At 39.0% G+C, this 19957-nt stretch overlaps 1 protein-coding gene across 5 annotated transcripts in view; it reads left to right on the plus strand.

Annotated features, from left to right (window-relative positions):
* Nucleotides 1-19318, plus strand: part of RETREG1 (reticulophagy regulator 1) — a 65283-nt gene extending 45965 nt beyond the window's left edge. For all 5 annotated transcript variants that reach the window (XM_064428069.1, XM_064428058.1, XM_064428068.1 and 2 more), the window contains 6 exons: nucleotides 6953-7079; nucleotides 7604-7688; nucleotides 8912-9049; nucleotides 10889-10953; nucleotides 12074-12200; nucleotides 15075-19318. In XM_064428069.1, the coding sequence (XP_064284139.1) occupies nucleotides 6953-7079; nucleotides 7604-7688; nucleotides 8912-9049; nucleotides 10889-10953; nucleotides 12074-12200; nucleotides 15075-15586 (1054 nt within the window). In that variant the 3' untranslated portion in view covers nucleotides 15587-19318. The remainder of the gene's footprint in view (nucleotides 1-6952; nucleotides 7080-7603; nucleotides 7689-8911; nucleotides 9050-10888; nucleotides 10954-12073; nucleotides 12201-15074) is intronic.
* The last annotated feature ends 639 nt before the right edge of the window (nucleotides 19319-19957 follow it).

Here is a 19957-nt window from a genome sequence, read left to right on the forward strand (position 1 = left end):
TCTTTGGCACTTGAAAATACAGGGTTTGTTTTTGTTTGGGTTTTTTTGTGCAGCTCATCTTTCCTAGCTGTTTGACTTTGGAAGGCCTTGAGCTAGGAATATCCCAGCTGAAGAATATGGAGGCTGTGAAGGAGGAAAATAAATTGATTTTGTGAAAAAGCACAAAAAGAGTTGTCTTTGCAAGAGAAAAATAATTCCAAAATAATTGCTTCCAACAGCTGGGCAGATCTGTTTAAAGTTCTCCAAATGGAACTTCATGGTCTTGTTGCTTAGTAAGGAGTTTCCTTACTTTTTCTGAACAAAAATATCCCTTTTGTGTTTGTAACAGTTACAAATGGGAACCTGACCTGAAAAGATCCCAGTCCTTGGACCACCTTGGTAAAAGGGCAACAGCACACAGTAAACAGCATTATAGTCTTTGCTAAACAGAAGGCAAGTCAATAATAGTATTCACATGGCACTGAAAGACTTGTTCTCATGCAAAGAGACATTTAAAAACATCCTAATAACTCAAGTCATTAATTTGGACTAATGGCACTGGACTGTCAGATCATGCTTTGAATGACCTCGAACTGCAGTAGTAGCTGGTGTTTTCCTCAGGGGAGCTGGGCAGGAGGAGCACAGGTCAGAGGAAGGGCTTCCTGTGGGAGCTGCCCTGCCAGTCTGCTCACCAGAGTCTGCCCAGAGGAGCTCAGCCCTGAAATGCCCCAATTTAGCTGGAGTATATTTTTATTGTCATAGTGGGATAGTCAGCAAAAGGTGACAACATTTAATACTGTCTGCTGTATTGAGGAACTTGTATGCTGGAATCGCCTTCAAAAAAAGCTAGAATTAACCAGTTTGTGTTTGGTCAGCTGAAGAAATACATTGCAGCTCATAATTAAGACTTCATAAGATCACTGATGCATTATACCTGAATAGAAGAGATGAACATATGCCCTCCAAAAAAAAAAAAATCTTGTTAGTAATGGGTCATTTTTTAAGTTTAAATAATCTGTTGGACAAGATGAATTCCCCTGTCTCTTTTCAGAGCACTTCAGTGTATTTTTGTAAGAATAAGTTTGCTTTCATTTTCAGAAAACTTTGTTCTTGACTACTAATATAAGCAAAAAAACCTACCTAAATTTATTGAATTGACATTGTTCAGCAGGACACCAGTGGTAAAATGGTTCCATGTCAGTTGAAGAGAAGAAAATATAATTATGGATTTGGTTTTACACTCTGTGCAAGGAGTATATAGAGTCAGGGATGAAAGGTTGCTTATCTGTCACATGGTCCCACCACTCTACTATGCAGTCCAGTGGGAAAGGCACGTCCAGCCTCATCAAATGCTGATGATTTAAACATATTTCTTGTAATATTGTATTTCTTTCTACAGTAATATTACAAAAAGTAATCTTGGTCAGGAAATAAAAGGGGGAAAACTTTGAAATAAGATTTTTTTCAGCTTTTTATCCCACACCTTCCCTTGGAAAAAAACCAAAACAGGAACAGCAGATTGGACTGATCCACTGTTAATAAAAAGAAAAAAATTGAAGTGTCAGATGCAGATAGACAAGGCTGGGAAGAAAACACTTTAAGATTTTAAGAAGCAATGTTGCACAGTATAACACAATTAATTTAGTTTTTATAAACAATGTATTAACTACTGGAGGTATGATAATTAAAGGAGATTTTTGGATTGGGAAATGTTAGCTACTCTTTAAGGCTGATAACTCAATCTCCAGCTTCAATTTAAAAATGAGGTCTCTATATCTTAGAGATTCCAAGGGTGTCAAAGCCTCAACATTGAAGGGATGGTCAAATGTGATCTGTTAAAGGATGTTAGCCACAGTACCACATATTAGTAAGCCTAAATCTGTGCAGCACCTGTGGATTAGCAATGGGAAATATGATGCATATGGATATCTACAAGCTGAAGAGATTTCTGTTAGAAAAGTTTTGCACTATTTGGCGCAAAAAGGTTGTAGATGAAAATTCTCTGTGAAGTGTAAGAATTAAGTATATAGTAGATGCTTCCTGGTTTTGCTTTTTCTTTTGTGAAAGTCTTTGATGCAAGGACGGTTTTACATGGTATCCCAATGATTCAGCTAAATTGCAGGTCTTGTTAACTTGGTCATGACCACATGACACAAATACAATTATTTTAGTATACTTAATGATTGCATAGGATCCAAAAGTGGCACAGGATAGAGCCCAGTTCTACATAGTCACCTTTAAAATTAGCCACATAGGTCATTAGGATGCTGTGCTGTGAGTTTAGTAGTGCTGGCCATTCTGTCTTTGCACATAGCGCACTAACATTCACAAATGTGTTACATTTTGTGTCTATAAGGCTATAATCAATAGTGCATTGTGTTCCACCACAGTTCAATAGTAGCTTTCAGAGGTTTTGCCATTGGTACTTTAATATGCTTAACTGTGAAATTTCCTTTTACCACTGTTTTATATTTTAGAAAGAGAAAGGGGGATTTATTTTCATTTTCAGTATATCTCCTCCTGAAATTTCTATGTAAAATAAAAACTACACAAACTTTTTAGTTTAGATACTATTTTAAATCCCTTATCTCTGTACCTTAATAATTTAGAAGAAAAATTTAAAAACCTACTTTTTTGTATAGGTCTTCAGGTATAAAATGTTTGTTTCAGAGAAAAACTGTATCATTATAATCACTCCCTTCTGCACTGTGATGACTTCTTTCTTACAGCAGAAACCTGTGAAAGCTCTGAAAAGGTAGACCTGCTTGATTGGGGTTTGCTAACAGTTTACACCCTGGATTTAATTTGATTAATTTTCATTATGAACTGATTGCTTATTTGTCCTCTGATATTCAGATCCCTTACAGCTGCATGATTCTATAGGTTCTATATATTACCTTTTTAAAAACTCACAAATAGCCATATTACCTATATTTTTATTTACATATCTTTAGGAATGTAACTTTTAGTTCTTCCACCTTGACTACTACATTCCAAGTTACCCTGAAAATTACAGAGTGCACAGGCTACAAATGTGTGTGGTTACAGTTGGGAAATCAGGAGGGTTTAGAAGCTCTATAATTACAAACTCAGTGTTTATGTGGGTGCAGTCCTTCCGATCCACCACATCATGGTGTTCTCTTGTCACTGCTGCAGTTCTGAGTAGCTATCTGCATGAAGATACATAGAAAACTGTGTGCACATAATTCAAAACAATCCAGCACATCACGAAAAGATCTTTAAACCAGTAACATGAGATCTGCTGACCTTTCTGAGAGAAATGTGATGGGGCTTTGCTTGAACAGATGTCTAGCTATGAAATGGGAGCATGACACCATCAGTCATTTTTAGTGAATGTAATGCCACTGTGTTTTCTGGCCAGGGTTTGTGACTGTGATCGGTGGAAGCGTCTGGGTGGTAGAGTGTTTTGGGTAGGGTGTTTTTTTTGCAATTACTAGGCAACAGTTTATATATTTGCTCAGTTATAGAAGTGATGCAATAGGCAGTCAGAAGGATGTGAGTAATTTATTTTTTTCTGAACACCCTCAACCTTATTGACGATAGTTTTAGAATGGAAGTGTAGCACTGTTTATCAAACTAAGAATAAGTGATGGGAGCATAAAATATTATTCTTTCTAAATGACCTACAAAAGCCTTTGAAAGTATTCAGCATTGGCTGCTTATCCCCAGAGGAGCATGGACAGCAGTCCCCAAAGCTGTTTTGGCAGGAAGAATAGGGTTCACATGTAATGTACTAATATTATGCTGAAATAGATTTATATTCTTTGTTGACTTATGTCATAGTCAGGCACTCCACATTCATCATCTACATCACTTCAAACGTCTTCTTTTTCCCTTTTTATCTTTAAATGTGACCATTGGAAAATTAATTTCTCTGGAGTATGCATCATTGTGTGCCTGTTTCCTTTTGATCTAATGCAAGTTTCATAGTTACCTCTGTTTTTACAGGGCCATGACATAACCTGTCTTTGTGTATGTATATTATATGTTGTACATACAATTATATGATGTACCTCCTTTCTTTCTCACTCCCCCTTCACCAGGGTCTGTTGCTTCCCCCTTGCTCTAACCCTCTGGACTGTGGGTAACACTGCTATTTAAGTCGGCTCAAGGTAAAAAGACAGGAAAGATAGGTATCACAAAGGCTGGTGGTTATTGGGAGTTGTGAACAAGAAGAGGCAGCATGTGCATCTGGTGATCACACCGAAAATCAGCAAGCTGGCTTTCTTACACCTCTAATTGCCTAGATCAGAATAAGACTTCAAAATAGTCCCTGGTGTTCCTTGTAAAATAGAAAATTGTAGCTGTTACAGAACTAACAAAGGTGTCTTACAATTTCTTGTGGCCTAGAAGCGACTGCCAAGTACTCTTTTGTGGAGTTCAGAAGTGTGTTTGCAAAGTTTTGAAGCAAATTTCACCTGTACCATCCACTCCTCTTGCTCGTCGTCTTGTCCATGTACCACATGTGGACCACAGGGCCAAAGCATATAGCAAGATATTTTATCTGTACCGCAGCTTTCAAAAAGTTGGCTAAAGAAAGCATCACCATCACCAAGCAAGGCAACTGCAGAGAACTTTCCCTGCAAATGTGCACTTTTTCTTCATACTTTGTATTTTTGTTTTTGAATTGTTACTAGTTATCCCATTGTGCCTTGTTATAGCTCCTTCTCTTTAATCGATATTGTCTTTATGTTAGTGGTGAATATAGTTTGCATTTTTATTGTACTTTCTGCTTTTGTCTTTCCCCCCTCCGTTTTTGCTATCAGCTTAAAATTATTAAAGTGAATATCTACAGTTGTCCTAGGTATTTCAAAGCTCTAATTTGATAGCAGGCATCAGGCCTGTTCATTTTTTCTTTGTGCTTCCACAGAGTTCTACTTTGGTTGTCCACAATTTCAAATAAAGGGTAGGAGTAAAAGTCTATAAAAGGATTTTATTATTCAGAGCACTTTCATAATAGTAGTTTTCAGTAATGGAATAAATGGGCAGCTCTTAAAATACTTATTATTAATGCTGTAGAATGGTTTACAGAATGTGGAAGCAGTATTTCTTCAGGGGAAGTAGCCTATCCATAAAAATTGCAGTTCCTGTAGGCCAAAATCCTTGTATTTTTCCCAAAGCCACTCATTATCAGAGATTATGGAAATTGAAATCTCTGCTGTGGGTGGGATGCGAACAGAAAGTTCTGTGTGATGTTGCTCATTCCTCCAGCTGGGTTCCTGCAGTGATCTCTATGAGTTATATTATGGTTTTATTTGCATCCTCTGTCATGGACCAATATCTGCGTTCAGTGCCTTGTGTGGCTGGGAAAATGCCAAAGTCACCTAGTCCAAGACACAGGGCTCTTATCCTATGCATTTCAGGTGTGCTATTTTAAATAAATGCTTCAATGTTTGTTTTCCTCAAAGGGCAGGAAATGCCCCTCACCCTGACTATTTTGTAGTCTAAGAGGAAATCACACCACTGCAACACCATAAGCACTATAATGCACTCAGGAATAGGGCACCGGTTTTGGGGTTCGGACTTTATTGAGCCTTACCCCGTGGCTGCAGCCACTGTTTGGTGCAGCTGGCAGTGCCCGAGCAGGGGGGCTCTGTCCCTGCCGGGCAGGGGGGCTCTGTCCCCGCCGTGTCCCCCCGCCCCTCCCGTCCCTGGCTGGTCCCCGCGGCTGTGCCACCACCTCGTGGCGAACGAGGACAGCCGGGAAGCAGGGAAGGGTCTCCGCGGAGCATTTTGGACCGAAATCGTGCCTTTTTACAAAAGGGAGGCTGCGGAGACCGTGTGCAGCTGACAGGAGTTGGGGGTTTGATCTGACCGTCTGTGTGTCCCCTGGTGGCTGTGCACCGACCCCTGTACAGTCATTTTTTCATAATGTAGATTTTTATTTATCTTGTAATTCGATCTACTTGTGACAAAATGTTTACTATTACTGCATTAGACATGTAATGGGTTATATATCTCAGTGAAATGGCCAGAGTTGCTCATGGCAGCCTTGCATTCACTGTGATCAAAGCTGTGTGTACTCAGCAGTGCATTATGCAAAAAGTAACTCAGTAAAGCTGGTGTGGAATTGACTTCAGATCTCAGTGTTTGCACGGTGGTTCGTCCATTCTTTGTACCAGTTTGACTTGACATTGACTGGCCTGTGCATGTCTTTATTATTACTTGTTGTTTTATAAGTCAGCTTTGTTGTAGATGCTCTGTTTACTCCACAAAGGTATATGGTGTGATCTTTTAAGCTCAATATTGGATAAACTGATCAGCCCCAAATGTGATAGACGCATATGCTGTCACATGGTTCTCTGAAAGTTCTTTAGTAGAGGTTTTTGAGGTTTTTTTTGGGGGGGAGGATTTATTTTATTAAAAGTACTGAACAGTCATAAGCTTTAGAAACAGTCCTTTCAATATAATAGAAAAACTAACATTCAGTAGGAAAATTAATGTAAACATCAAGACTCCAATTTCTTTTTTTCTATGTTGGGTAGCAATTTCATCATCATAGTTTGCAGAACAAAATAAAAAATAGGGGGAAAAAAAGCACAAGGATTATATGCATAAAATGAAATATATTAATATGTGGCCATCTTGTGGCAATAAAAAGTACTGTGGTATACTTTTTAAAGAAAAAATAATATTAAAGAAACAAGTTTGGGGTCAGCTGCTTGATTTAGATGACAACTGTGTCTTCAACTCAATGTCTTCATATGACAAGAATGAATAAGCAGTAATATTTTACAGACTGAAAACTGCTATTACTGAACAGATTAACTTTTTTTAGTGAAAAAGATCGAATTAGCTCAACATAGAATACGAAGAAACAAGCACAGGTGTCTCTAGCATAGGAACAGCCATTGGATTGCCAGAGGCTAAGACTTTACATGATGTTTTCAACCAGTTTCAACTTCCATATGAGCTGTAAACAAAGTTGGGTATTTTTGTTTGTTTCACTCAGCTGGAAAGTCACCGATTCCAGTCAAGACTACAGACCCAGAATAAATCAGTGCATTTCAGAAACACTGATGAATTTATTTGTATTTCTTCAAGAAATGTCCCACTTTAAGGAACAAAACCCTGGCAAGGTAAGCACTCCCCAGTAACATTAACAGTTCTATATGATTTAATTAAAAGTTGAGATAGATTTAAAAAAAAAACAACAAGTGAACAAGCAAAAAAAGGAAAAAAAAAGTACATTCTGACACATTCAGTCACGAGTTTCTGTTAACTAATTGCAATTAGTGAGTTGGGTTTTATCCTGCATATAAATGGTCCAGCCTATTTTCACGCAATGAAGGTATAATTTCTTAATTTTAGTAAGAAATTTAGTAATTTTATCAAAAAACATGATTTTGTTAAAGCTTTACAGTAAATTAGTAAAAATAGCATGTTTTTATGGTAGAAGAGGGGATGAATCCCTAATTATCCAAAATGCACTGTTTGATGCTTAGTTTCACCAGAAGTGTTAAAAGTAATACCCAGTTTTGAAAAACAAACTTCAATTTTGCACTGCATTCTAGATTTCATTAGCATGCAACATCTTCCTTTTGCAAAATTATCTAATCATTTAAGTGAAAGTGTTAATGGTGTATTTTAATGTTTTTGCCAGTTTTGCCTACTAGTCTGCAGCATATGTACATTTTTCACTGTCTTGGGAAGTTACATTCCTGGAGTTGTCCTCTCCTATGTCTTGTGTAAGTATGGTCTCTTTTCCAGTCATGATTTGTGTATGTGTGTACTGTTCATCATTTGGTCTCTATGTAAGGACTGTTTATTTGTTTATTTATTTATATACCTGTTTACACACTCGTGCAAGTTTGCAGAAGACACCAGTCTCTGTGGTGCACTTGACAAGGGATGCACCTGAGGGACAGGATGCCATCCAGATGGACAGGATGCCATCCAGAGGGACCTGGACAAGCTTGAGAAGTGGGCCCATGAGAACCTCATGAGGTTTAGCGAGACCAAGTGCAAGGTGCTGCACCTGGGTCAGGGTAAACCCTGATATCAACACAGGCTGGGAGGGATGAACAGATCCAGAGCAGCCCTGCCCAGAAGGACTTGGGGGTGCTGGAATGGGTGGACATGACCCAGCCATGGGCACTCACAGCCCAGAAACCAAACGTGTCCTGGGCTGCATCCAAAGCAGCGTGGGCAGCAGGGGAGGGAGGGGATTCTGTCCCTCTGTTCTGCTCTGGTGGCACCCCACCTGGAGTCCTGGGGGTCCCCAACACAGAAAGGACATGGACCTGTTGAGTCCAAAGGAGGGGGCATGGAGATTGTCAGAGGGCCCTAGCACCTCTCCTATGAAAACAGGCTGAGAAAGCTGGGGATGTTCAGCCTGGAGAAGAGAACACTCTGGGGAGAGGCTTTTGAGTTCCTAAAGAGGGCTTTCAAGAAAGCTGGGGACAAACATTTGAGCAGTGCCTGCTGCAATAGCACAAGAGGTGATGGTTTTAAACTGAAGGAGGGTCAATTTAGGTTAGATATAAAAAATAATTTTCTTAGAATTTTTTGTCATATGGAAGTCAGCTTACAAGTTTTTTCAGTGTGTTGATTCTGGCACAATGTTGTATAGTCACTTTTGTCAAAGTTAAGATGTCAAAATCAGACTAAGTCAAGGTAATGATAGATGTTATAATGACAATAAATTGTGTCTTACTGATAGTAAAAAAGGTGTCAGTTGGTATGAATGTAATGGTATTTTCTGTGATGAGTAGGAATGGCTCCTGAAAACTGGATTTTACCTTCAAAGTGTCTGACATGGGCATTTCACAATGCATTTTTATGTAAAACTAACTGTATTATGTAAAGTTAGTAATTATCTTATACAAAGGCATTGTTTAAGCTTTTTGAGTTACTTCTTGTACAGCAATATTTCAATACCATTTTTTCTCTGTCTTCATTTTTATCACAGTATTGTGTGCCTTTTTATGTCCCTTCCTTAAGTGCAATGAATTTGGACAGAAACTGTGCAGCAAAATAAAGGGTGTTCTGATGAAACTAGATTTTGGAATAGTAGAATATATCAACCAGAAGAAAAAAGAGAGATCTGGTGAGTAGTTAATTATAGTCTCACATATTATTATAAAATATTATTTTACTTCTGTATGCAGAGCATTTTCTTCACCTTGCAGAAAGTTTGGTTTGTCCTGAGAAGCCAACTGTAGATATATTACTTGCTTTGAACCTGGCTACTGTTATTAGCTTTATAAGAATAACACATAAATTTGACAATTTATGTCAAATGTCTGGGTATGATAATTAAAAAGTTATTACTTCATGGAAAGAAACAAGGCAAGCTCTTTGTATGTGATTAGATGTACTGATTATAAGTTTTCAGAAAAAAAACTACTTGCTGTAAGCTTGCAATGCTTATCTCTCTTTAGATAAGGCAAACTTACCCAGCAGAGAGACTCATTCAAGGGTCTCAAAATAAGTACATAACAGAATTTTCAGTAAGATTCAAAACTCTATTCCTGTATCTCAATCTGCCTTGGTTTAACTCCCTCCAGCCAAAAAAAAAAAATTTCTTCTCTAAATATTCAAAAAGCATATAAGAATTGCCACAGGATAGCAGCTACAAATTAATCCAAGTTTCTATGTGGAAAGGGGAGGAATCAACTTAAAACAAAATCTTGCCTATCTCATACAATATCTTTGTAATAGTGGAATCTTTTCGATTTTAAGCAATAAAGCTATTTCAAGGAAAATCTCTATATGAACAGTGTTAGTTTGTTTCTTGTGTGTGCTTCAGTTTTGGTAATTAAACCTTTGTAGTGTAGTCACACTACTTGTAGGTAGCCTATCCTTTTAAATTGCTACGTCAGTAGACTTACTATCTGCTTTAAAACATGCATTTCTTGTAACCATTATACAATTCATTATACAATGTGCTGTTCCGAGACCCAAGGAGAACCACCACATGTCTTTTCCCCTTCTCTTACATTTATTGTGATAGTAATTGAAAATAAGGAATAATGCATTGGAAATTTTGTTTCATGCATTGTTCTACTTGTTCAGTTTTTAAGTGAAACTGGCAGAGATAAAGATCAGCTTATCGTTTAATAAAATTCATAAGCCAGAACTGGGAAAATGGTTGAGATTAGATGTGTTCTTTCCTGCATTTCATCCTCCAGTTTAATTTAACACAGACAAGCTCCCTACCTTGCTTTGCCTCTTGGGTTCACCACGTTGGCTCACAAACCTTGTGTTGGCACAAGAGAAGAAACAGCAAGTTCCAGGAAGAAGCAACCAAGATCACTTAGACTGTGCTTTTCATTTTTATATTGGTTTAAAAGATTCTCAGACAGAGGAGGCAAAATTTGTATCTCTGCTTATCTGTAAAGAGCAACATTCTACCTGACTTCAGAGGATGCTTTGTATGCATATTTGCTTATGACTATGAATGCAGGGTAGCTGGGTGTTGGTAGAAGAAGGGGTTTGTGAATGAAGATTACATGCAATTATCAAGAAAATTGCACGTTCTCATGTAAAAGTAATGTGGTGGGATAACTATGTTAGCCTGTTCTAACAACATGTTACACCTGTGCATTTTACCAGCAGTGTAGTCTAAAAGAGAGATATCTGTTTGCCAGGGCAGATGACATTCTAGTGTGCAACAGAGACTCCTGAAGGAAGTACAATGCAGGTAAATAGTTCTACTGGAATGTATTCAGAATAACATTCTTTATTCCACTGTGGTTGCTGTATTTTGATAAGCAGCCAGTCTCTCAGTCAGGCTTGTTTCCCTGGTAGCATAGCAAATAAATGATGCACTGCAGCAGCAGGTGGAGAGTTATTGTGCTACACAAGTTGTGTGACAGGGAACACACGCTGAACCTGGAAATCCATTGTTATGAGTAGGATAAAAAATATATCTTTTTTCTTTCAGAAACAGCAAAAACAAAACCCACAGAAGATGACAGTGAATTAGACATATCAGCTCTGTGTCCTAAGGTGACTTTTTTTCAGTCAGCCCTGTCTTGCTTTTAAAATCTATATAGATAATGGGAGGCTATCTAGATTGCTGTCTCTGTTCTTCTGTGGAAGACTTTGCCCTCCCCAGGAGGCTGTGTTCCTGAACTAAGCAGTATGATTTAGAAGTGATTCATAGTCTCCACCTTTAGCCTTATACTAATCAACCTACTGCATTTGTGACTTCTGGCCCTTCAGGTAATGGTTTCATTGGCCTACTGAGCTAAGAATGTGTTTATTTTGTATTGGCTGTAGAATGATTGCGTTAATATTTAAAAGTAAAGGTAATTACTTTTATTTCCAACACTGAAATTACAGTTGGCTTTTATCAAATTAAAATACAAAAGGGAAATATTAATAGAAAACTGTAGTGGTTCTATGTTATTTGTCAGATATTTTTGTAATCACTTGTCTAATAATTTTCAATGATGGTGCAAATAGGTATACTATCTATAACATCTTTCTAGATATATATGAGAACCCCAAAATTTCTTATTTTTCTTTTAGTATTCTAAATGACTGTATGGCAAAGGTTTCTCTGTTAGAATACCATTTGATATTTAAAAAATCATCTTAATAGGAATTATTACGCAGTATTTGATCAGGAGTGTATAAAACCTGACTTTGACAGAGATTACTTTGGAGGTGATTTTATGCTTGGAAAAAAAAATCCCATGGGATAAAAATATGTATCTAACATAACTAAATATTGTTCAATAAATTGGTAAAGGACAATGTCTTTTTGTTCAGCTAATTTTTGATGGTCTTATAGCTGTTGGGCTTGTTTTTCTGGTCCAAGTTTACTCATTTTGTTACATTATGCACATTTTGTATTTGCAGGCTCATTTTGCTTTATTACAGTAACTGGAATTTTCTATGCTTCTTTAGTATAATACAGCCTTTAGTTATTACAAAGAGGGATGCTTCACTTCTAAGCATTGTACAGTATTTTCATATTTCTTCAATTAGGGCTTAAATAGGAGGTGATATATGTTGCTATGACATAAAAGAGGGATTTTGTTCAGTCTCTAAGCATTGTCTTTCTGTAGTGTGATTTTTTAAAAATGTAATAATACTATGTATGGGACTGTTTTCTGTGTAGGTTAGTCCTGCAATTGTTGCCAAAGAGCTGTCAGTGTCTGACACAGATGTCTCAGAAGTATCCTGGACCGATAATGGGACCTTTAACTTATCCGAGGGCTATTCTCCGCAGACAGACACATCTGATGGTATGTAACAGCTTCATCTAGATCATCAGTGGAATCCACATGTGCAAGTTACCTCAAAATTATTAGATAATTAGATAATTGGAGGACGAAAGGTTTTGGGGCTGTTACTTTTCTCTCTGAAATGAAATTAATCTTAGTGTTTTGTATAGTTTTGGACACAGTTTGTGTATGAACTGTCCTCATCTTAAAAATGTTCAAGTACATCAGCAAGTGTCTAAAAAAATATGTAGTACTGGGTAAAACCCACACATTCAATAAATGCTAGATGTAGCACTCTCTTCTACCAAGCTTTTTAAGGAAGTAAACCTTTTAAAATTACTATCAGTGCTTTTGTGGGTAAGCTAAGCAATTAAATGCTAAGAAAGACACAGTGACTACACTGACTTGTTAAACAGGTAATTAAAAAAAGTATTATCAGGTTTTACTACTAGAAATGAAGACAGCCAGAAATAAGCCTATGAAGACTGGGACTAGGAAAAAGTTCTCAAGCACTTGGCTTGATCTTGACCAGAAAAAAATTCTTACTTTTTATCAGTAAACACTTTGCTGTAATAAAGATTAAGGACAACAGTAGTTTGGTGTTATCTCACCTGGGGATCTGTTGCTCTGCTCATCTTGCATTTCTCCTAGGAAAAGCTGCCTGTAAATGATGATACTACAGGCCAAATTAATAATTCCAGTTATTTTCCTAATATTTCAAGTTATAAATAGGCATTATTGTATGATCACAGAACCCTATGTTATAAAAAGCAATTGTTATTCATCTCATCTATCTTCCTATCTAAAGCAGATTCAAAGCTCTTCATTAAAGCTTGATGAAGTTTCTCAGGGCTGTGACCACTTGAATTGTAAACATCTCTAGTGGTAGAGATTCAGCAACTTCCCTGGAAAGTCTTTTTCAGTATTTGCTTACTCTCATGGTGAAAAAGTTATTTTCTTACAGTGAGTCAAAATTTCCCATGTTCCAGTTTGTGTCAGTCTACTCTGATCCTTTCACTGTGCATCTCCTAGAAGAGTCAAGCCCATCTTCTCTCTACTGTGCCATTCAGTAGGTAAACTGATCCCTCTTTGCCACCTTCTCTTGGGCCAAACGAGGCCCATTCTCTCAGCTACATACATCCTGTTCTCTAGCCCCCTAATCATGCTGGCCCTCCAGGGGGTTCAGTCCTGTGTGCCATTTTCTGTCTAGAACCGGAGAGGTCACAAACAGGCAAAGTACTTAAATATGTACTCTCAGTTGCTGAATAGAGGAGGAAAATCCCTTCCACTGTCTTTCTGCCTTCAATTTTACTACTACGGCTCAGTATGTGGTTGACCTTCCTTGCTGCAAGGGCATGCCATTGACCTGCTCCCCACAGATCTTCTTCTGGAAAGCTGCTTTTCTTGTTGCCCTTGGCCTGTACTGCTGTACAGGGTATTCCATCCCAGATGCAAGACTTCACATTTGCTTTTGTTGAATGTCATGATGTTCCTATGTTCCTTTTCAGCCTGTTCCTTTCTCCAGCCAGTTGAGGTCCCTCTGAAGGCATCCTGACCTCCAGAATATCACATACACCTGTCCCACAGCAATTCTCTTCTGCCCATGAACTTGCAGAGTGCACTCCAGCCTGTCATCCAAGTCATTAATAAAAACCTTGAACAGTGCTGTTTTCAGTCCCTGTGGTAGACACCAATAACCAGCCTCCAGCTGCACCTTGTGTCGCTGATGAAGCCTTTGACCCCTGCAGTCTGGCCACCTCTCCACCCACCTTACAGTTCCCTCACCCCGTTTGCTCAGCAGCTTGGCTGTAAGGATCATGTGGAAAACTATATTCAAAGCCTTGCTAAGTGAAAAATAACATCCGTTCTTCTCCATGGAGCATTTCAGCAAACGGGACATACACAGAAGTGCAAAACCAAATGGGATGCATTCGAGGACTGGCTCGTCTCCTGTCAAAGCTCTGTGCATTTGGGCCACCACTCTGCGTGCAGCACAACCCTTCCTCCTCACCTTCCCAGCCTGTCTTTCCTAAAGAAAATGGAGAAAATTTCATAGGAGTAATTTTTAGAATTTATTTCCTTAACCCTTACAAATGCTCCTACAACAAGCTCCTATTGCTTGTTTTCGCAGAGAGTAAGTTCAAACATTTTGCCTTCTCATTCAAATACTTGAGTGTATACTTGCAAGTATTCGCTTGTGCTAATTTAGGCCTCTTCCACAGGCCATGTACTCCACAGTATGTTTTACACATTTCTAATAACAAATATTGTGTCATTCATTAATGCAGCCATTAAAATTTAATGTTTGATTACATCCTGCTTTTTATCCTCTTGAAAACATGAAACAATTCTGATCATCTGTAGAGTTTCCATTTTCTGTTTCCTTTTTAATACAAACATTGGCCAAGAAAGGAAAAAGAAATTAGTCTTTACATTGGTTTTATATCTTTATTTAAACAGATTCTTTTTGTTACTCTATATGCATGTTAAAAGCTTGTAACACATCTTACATGTTTACATATTTGTAGTTTATATATATTGTAAAGAGAGATAAATTTTAGGACTTCATGTGGTTGGTATATTTAGAAATAGCTGTGCTGAAGATTTGCATGGGTTGTTTCATTACAGACAGATGCCTAAAAAAGTTAGCTTAAAAAAGTTACTTTGTTCAAATAGTTAGGTTGATACCAGCTGATTTGTGGCGCTAGGTTTATGACCTCAAAACCATTTTTTTTTAGATGTCACACAAAGCTCCTTCCACTAGAGAACTACTAGAGTAGGGATTAGTAAATGTATTCAGAGGAACACTTTCTACTCGCATTGTTACGTGTGGCTGCCTTTTGGGAAACCTTTTGTGAGTGCTAACACTGTTTTCTTCTGTTAACCCTGTAATAGATTTTGACCGACCTAGTGATCATGAAGAAGCTTTCACTAGAGACCTTTTGGAGTTTCCCTCTTTAGAAAATGGTGCCGGCACAAACGATGATGATGACTCAAGCATCGGTTTGCCCACCCAGCAGAAACGAAGGAAAGAGCAAACTGATGTCAAGGCGGATCATACTTCCAGACAGAGTAAAGAGAGACCATCCACTGCAGGGCTGTCCTTGCCTTTGACCAGTGACCAAACCTTTAATTTAATGAGTGGAATTGCTGGCGATGTCATCACGGCTGCGGTGTCTGCTGCCATCAAAGACCAGCTGCAGTCCCTACAGCAAGGTCCCTCACAGGCAGCGCCCAGTTTGAGCGAGGAGACAGACACAGAGGAAGCTGATGATTTTGAACTGCTTGACCAGTCTGAGCTAGAGCAGATTGAGAAAGAATTGGGACTTTCACAAGGTCAAGAAGCAGAATCCCAGGAAAAGAAAAAGTCTTCAGGCTTCCTTTCAAATCTGCTTGGAAGTCATTAACCTTGAAGTTGCAGCTGGTAACACAGAAGAAACTAAACATAAAACACAAAAAAAATACCATCAAATACTACAAAACAAACAAAACAAAAAAAAAAAAAAGAAAAAAAAGAGAAGAAAATTCTGAGCTGTAAGCTTTAACTATCCCTTTAGATGTGTTGTAATAATTTCCCTTATGCAGAGTGAATTAACTGGATAAGTATCAGCTAATACTGATAGTTTAATGTTTCTGGTAGTTATACCTCAATGTAATAGCATGGAAATGAATTCTCTATCCACTGTTGGTTGCAGATGTGTGGTGGAAGTCAGTTGTTCAAAACAGTTGGGGGAGAGGTTTCTTTTACCTTTTTGCCAACCATCTATTTTGGGGTCCTGAGCCAAATTTCCAATATCAGTAGTTTATTTACTCTAGTTTTCCAATCATGTAATACAATTAATGACTCATATTGTGAGGGCAAGTTATCAGAGGGCTGCAGTGAGATTAACTGCATCTCACCTCCTTCCATCCTACCAAAAAGTAAGGATCCCTGCAGTTAGCATTATGTGTAGTGCATCTACTGTATATGAAACACATTAACTGGCACAACTCAAGTTTAAATATGTGTGCAACGCTATAAAACCCCCTAGATTTCATACTTAAAACCTTTGAATTATTTTGGATATGGTGATGCATTTCCAAGTTTTTTGCTGTTATAGGCTTGTAGAGCTGTCAAGTGGCATGTTATATGACTGACCACCTGCTGTGTTCCTTGATGGAGTCTGGTCCTTGGCAGTATTGCCCATGTGAAGTCAGCCAATGAATTTTTATGTTCAAAAGTTAATATTGTGTAAACTGAACAACCTGTTCGGGAGCAGTGAGGGTAGTTATTGTTTGGAGTAGAGATTAGAGATTAAAAAAAAAAAAAAAAAGGCAAAAAGGCTTTTTAGGTGCCACTTCCTTAATTTGAGATTCTGTAGGTTTTGGTTTGGCTCTTTTTCCCATGATAGCTGCTTCCACTTGCAGCAAAAATTGTGTTGCAAGGTGATGATTTTAGTATACTTAGAAGCATTTGGTGAGGTCAGTTGCTAGAGAAGACACTCAGAATCTTCTTCTTGGCATGTAATTTAAAACAAAGAAAAAGAACTTGTTTAAATTATTTGCCAGTTTAAAGTCCACACATGCTGAGTGAGTGGCATGGGATCTCAAGCAGATGACTTATTTTTCTAGGGCTTTTTTGTTCACCTGTGACAAAACTGCATTGCAATACCAAGAAATAGTAATCCAAGAAATAGGATGAAATAAAGCTAGTTTTTTTAATGTGATGTAAACCATTAGCAAAGTTGAGGGACCATGTCAGCTGCTACTACTACTCATACTACTCACATAAATTTCCATTTGCTGGCATTTGAAGAGGTAAATGCTGTCATCTAGGACCCTCAAAAAGTACAGCAACAGATGATAAAAATCTTCCACTAACATATATGTGTAGGTAAACCTGTGTTTGAAATTAACTTCATTTTGTTTTTTTTTTTTCCTTTTGAGGTGGAAGAATAGGCAGATGGCCAAAAAGAGTATAGCAAAAGGAAGGAAGGAAGGATGCCGAGATGTTTTGACACTAGCTTTATTGTTGCTTGTGCTTTTTTGTGTCAGTAATGCATATTGACTGTGTTTGCTGTCCTTTACCAGTAAAAGGGTAAGCCTGTGCCTTCATTATCAAATACATTATGAAATAAGTGGATGCTGGATATAGATCCCACAAGACACAGCTTTCAAATTATAATATCTGAACACCTGAGTTTCTGGAAATGATTAGAAAACATGGCCCACATCATTTCCACAGCATTAGTTGCTAAGTTTCTTCTTTAGCTTTAACCAGGTTGTTCTTCTCATTTGGAAAAAACAAATTTCAAAAATCATCAAATACCCAACCAAAATTAAAAAAAGCTTTTGTTAGAAAATCAGTGAGTTTAAATGGTTCTCAGATGACTTAAAAGCCTCATTTCCTTGCCGCACGTTTAGGACAATCTGTACAATTAAAAGAGTACAAATCCAAGTTGCTGATGAAGCTTTGTAGGATGCCCAAACAACAGTGTGCTTCCTTGTCCAGGAGTACTGGTGCCAGGAGGGGAAACAGGCTGCAGGACAGGGAGAGGCGGCAGGGAGGGAGCAGTCCTTCACAGGCTTTTCTGGAGCAGATTGGCAGGACAGGCTAGCTGGCTGTCAATGGTGGCATTGTAACAGCTTGCACTTTATTGTTGTTTTATGGAAAATACTTGTGGTTATGAAAGTATGTAACACAGGGGCACTCTTCTAGAATAATAGATTAGATCAGAAAGAAAAGCAGTTGGAGGAGTTTCTCAGACTTTTTGTAAATTACCCATTTTCTGGTTTCAAGATAGGTAAACAGATTGATTTTTCTCCCGTATGACTCTCGGTTCTGGTTTTGTTTTTTTTTCAGAAAGAAAAAAACAACCAAAACTTGAACGAGTTAATCATTAAAGTTAGGGACATAGTTGCTTATCTGAGAGTCTTTAGAAATTTTTTTTCTGCTGTTGTGATAATTAATTACATTCAAACACCTAAACGCTGTGTAATGGGAAGGATGTAATTCTGTAACATTTAATATTCTTCCTCAGGTAGTAAAAAGATGTCTAATTTTCTGCAGGAAATGGTCTCTTCCCTTCCACACAACCACATGTAAGAAACACTTTGCGTGGACACAATACATTCCACTGCCAGCAGTTCGCCAGCAAAACACAATGTTTCTCTCCTTTGTGGATCCTCTCCACACTGCCCTCAGTTGGAAATCCCTTGAGAAAACATCATTTTGCTGTATTTTAGCAGCAGCCAAGAAATGGCAGTTCCTTAAAAATTCCTGTCACAATGGTCTACAGTGTCTTTCCTACCAAGCGCTGTTGTCACCTTCCCATCCTTCAAATGGAATGCCTGGGCAGGAAGACAGGCAGGGGGATATAAGGCAACACATAGCTTTGAAACATACAGTTTTTCCATGGAAAGCTTCCTTGGACGTGATTTCCAGCCAAAAGGCACACGGGCAGCACAGAGGGCTTAGTGTGAGCCAGTGCCATGGGGTAAGAGTGTGTGATCCTGCCCTGGAATCGGTGCTGCTTGTGTTGTGTGTGTGTTTGTACCTGGCAGCAAAGGGCTCATCCTCTTGTGCCTTGCAGTGGCTTCTTCACGCATCCCGATGGAAAAAAAAGATGTGTGTCAGGGCAGGGATGCAGGTCACTCTTTTGTACTCGGAAAATTTCCCCTTGTGTCAGTACACAAGTGACAGGATCACCATCGGATTGGTGGCCTTTGGTGTGTCAAATCCAGTGCAAAACCACCCGTTCCCATAACACAAAGTTTCCGTGCGTATGTACCACACACCTACTGACCACTCTTGTGTTTGTTAGAAAAAAATTACTATTCTATGCAGAGTAGGTTAAATAATTGCAACCCAAATTAACAGATCTGAGGAAATACTCGTTCTACTTGTTCTGTGTTTGTTCTGCACTTTCTCCAGGCTGTCCCAGCCTTCTGAACAAATAAATCCCTGTAGTCTCCACGTCTGTTCTCAGCACATGAGCAGCGTCGCAGTCTGTGAGTAACCCCCACCCAGGCAACCAGAAACTGGAGAATTACAAAATGTCCGTATTTAAGTATTCTGCAGCACTTTACCTGCCTGATCACTGTTTTGTAAACATGGAACTATGATATTGATTGTTTTAATAAATATGTGTTAGTTTTTATCTCTCATCATCTCATTGTGTGTTTGCTCCCAGAAATGGAAATAAACCCTATAACAACAAAGAGGGTGACCCTTGTCACTCTCTACAACTATCTGAAAGGAGGCTCTGGCCAGGTGGGGTTCGGCCTCTTCCCCCTGTGATAGGTAACCTGTGATAGGACAAGGAGACAGCCGTGAGCTGCAACTGGGGAGGTTTAGGTTGGACATCGGGAAGGATTTCTTCAGATCAGATACTGGAATGGGCTGCCCGGGGAGGTGGTGGAGTCACCGTCCCTGGAGGTGTTTCAGGAAGGACGGGGCGTGGCACTTAGTGCCATAGGTTGGACTCGATAGGAGACATCTTTTCCAACCTGACTCCGTGAAACAGAACAAACAGAACAGAAACTCCGAACAAACAGAACAAAAAGAAACAAAACAAACACAAACCCGCCCAACAGAAGGCGCAGAGCCACCCTGGGGTACGGCCCAGTGGGGCGGCGCTCCCGCCCCTGTGCCTGTCCCTGTCCCTGTCCCTATCCCTGTCCTTGTCCCTGTCCCTGTCCCTGTCCCTGTCCCTGTCCCCGTCCCCGTCCCCGGCCCTGTCCCGTCCGTCCCGGGCGCCGCTCCCGCCCCGCGCCCTCCGGCCGCCAGGGGGCGCGCG

Source organism: Passer domesticus, chromosome 1 (genome assembly GCF_036417665.1).
Source record: "Passer domesticus isolate bPasDom1 chromosome 1, bPasDom1.hap1, whole genome shotgun sequence".
Classification (NCBI taxonomy): domain Eukaryota; kingdom Metazoa; phylum Chordata; class Aves; order Passeriformes; family Passeridae; genus Passer; species Passer domesticus.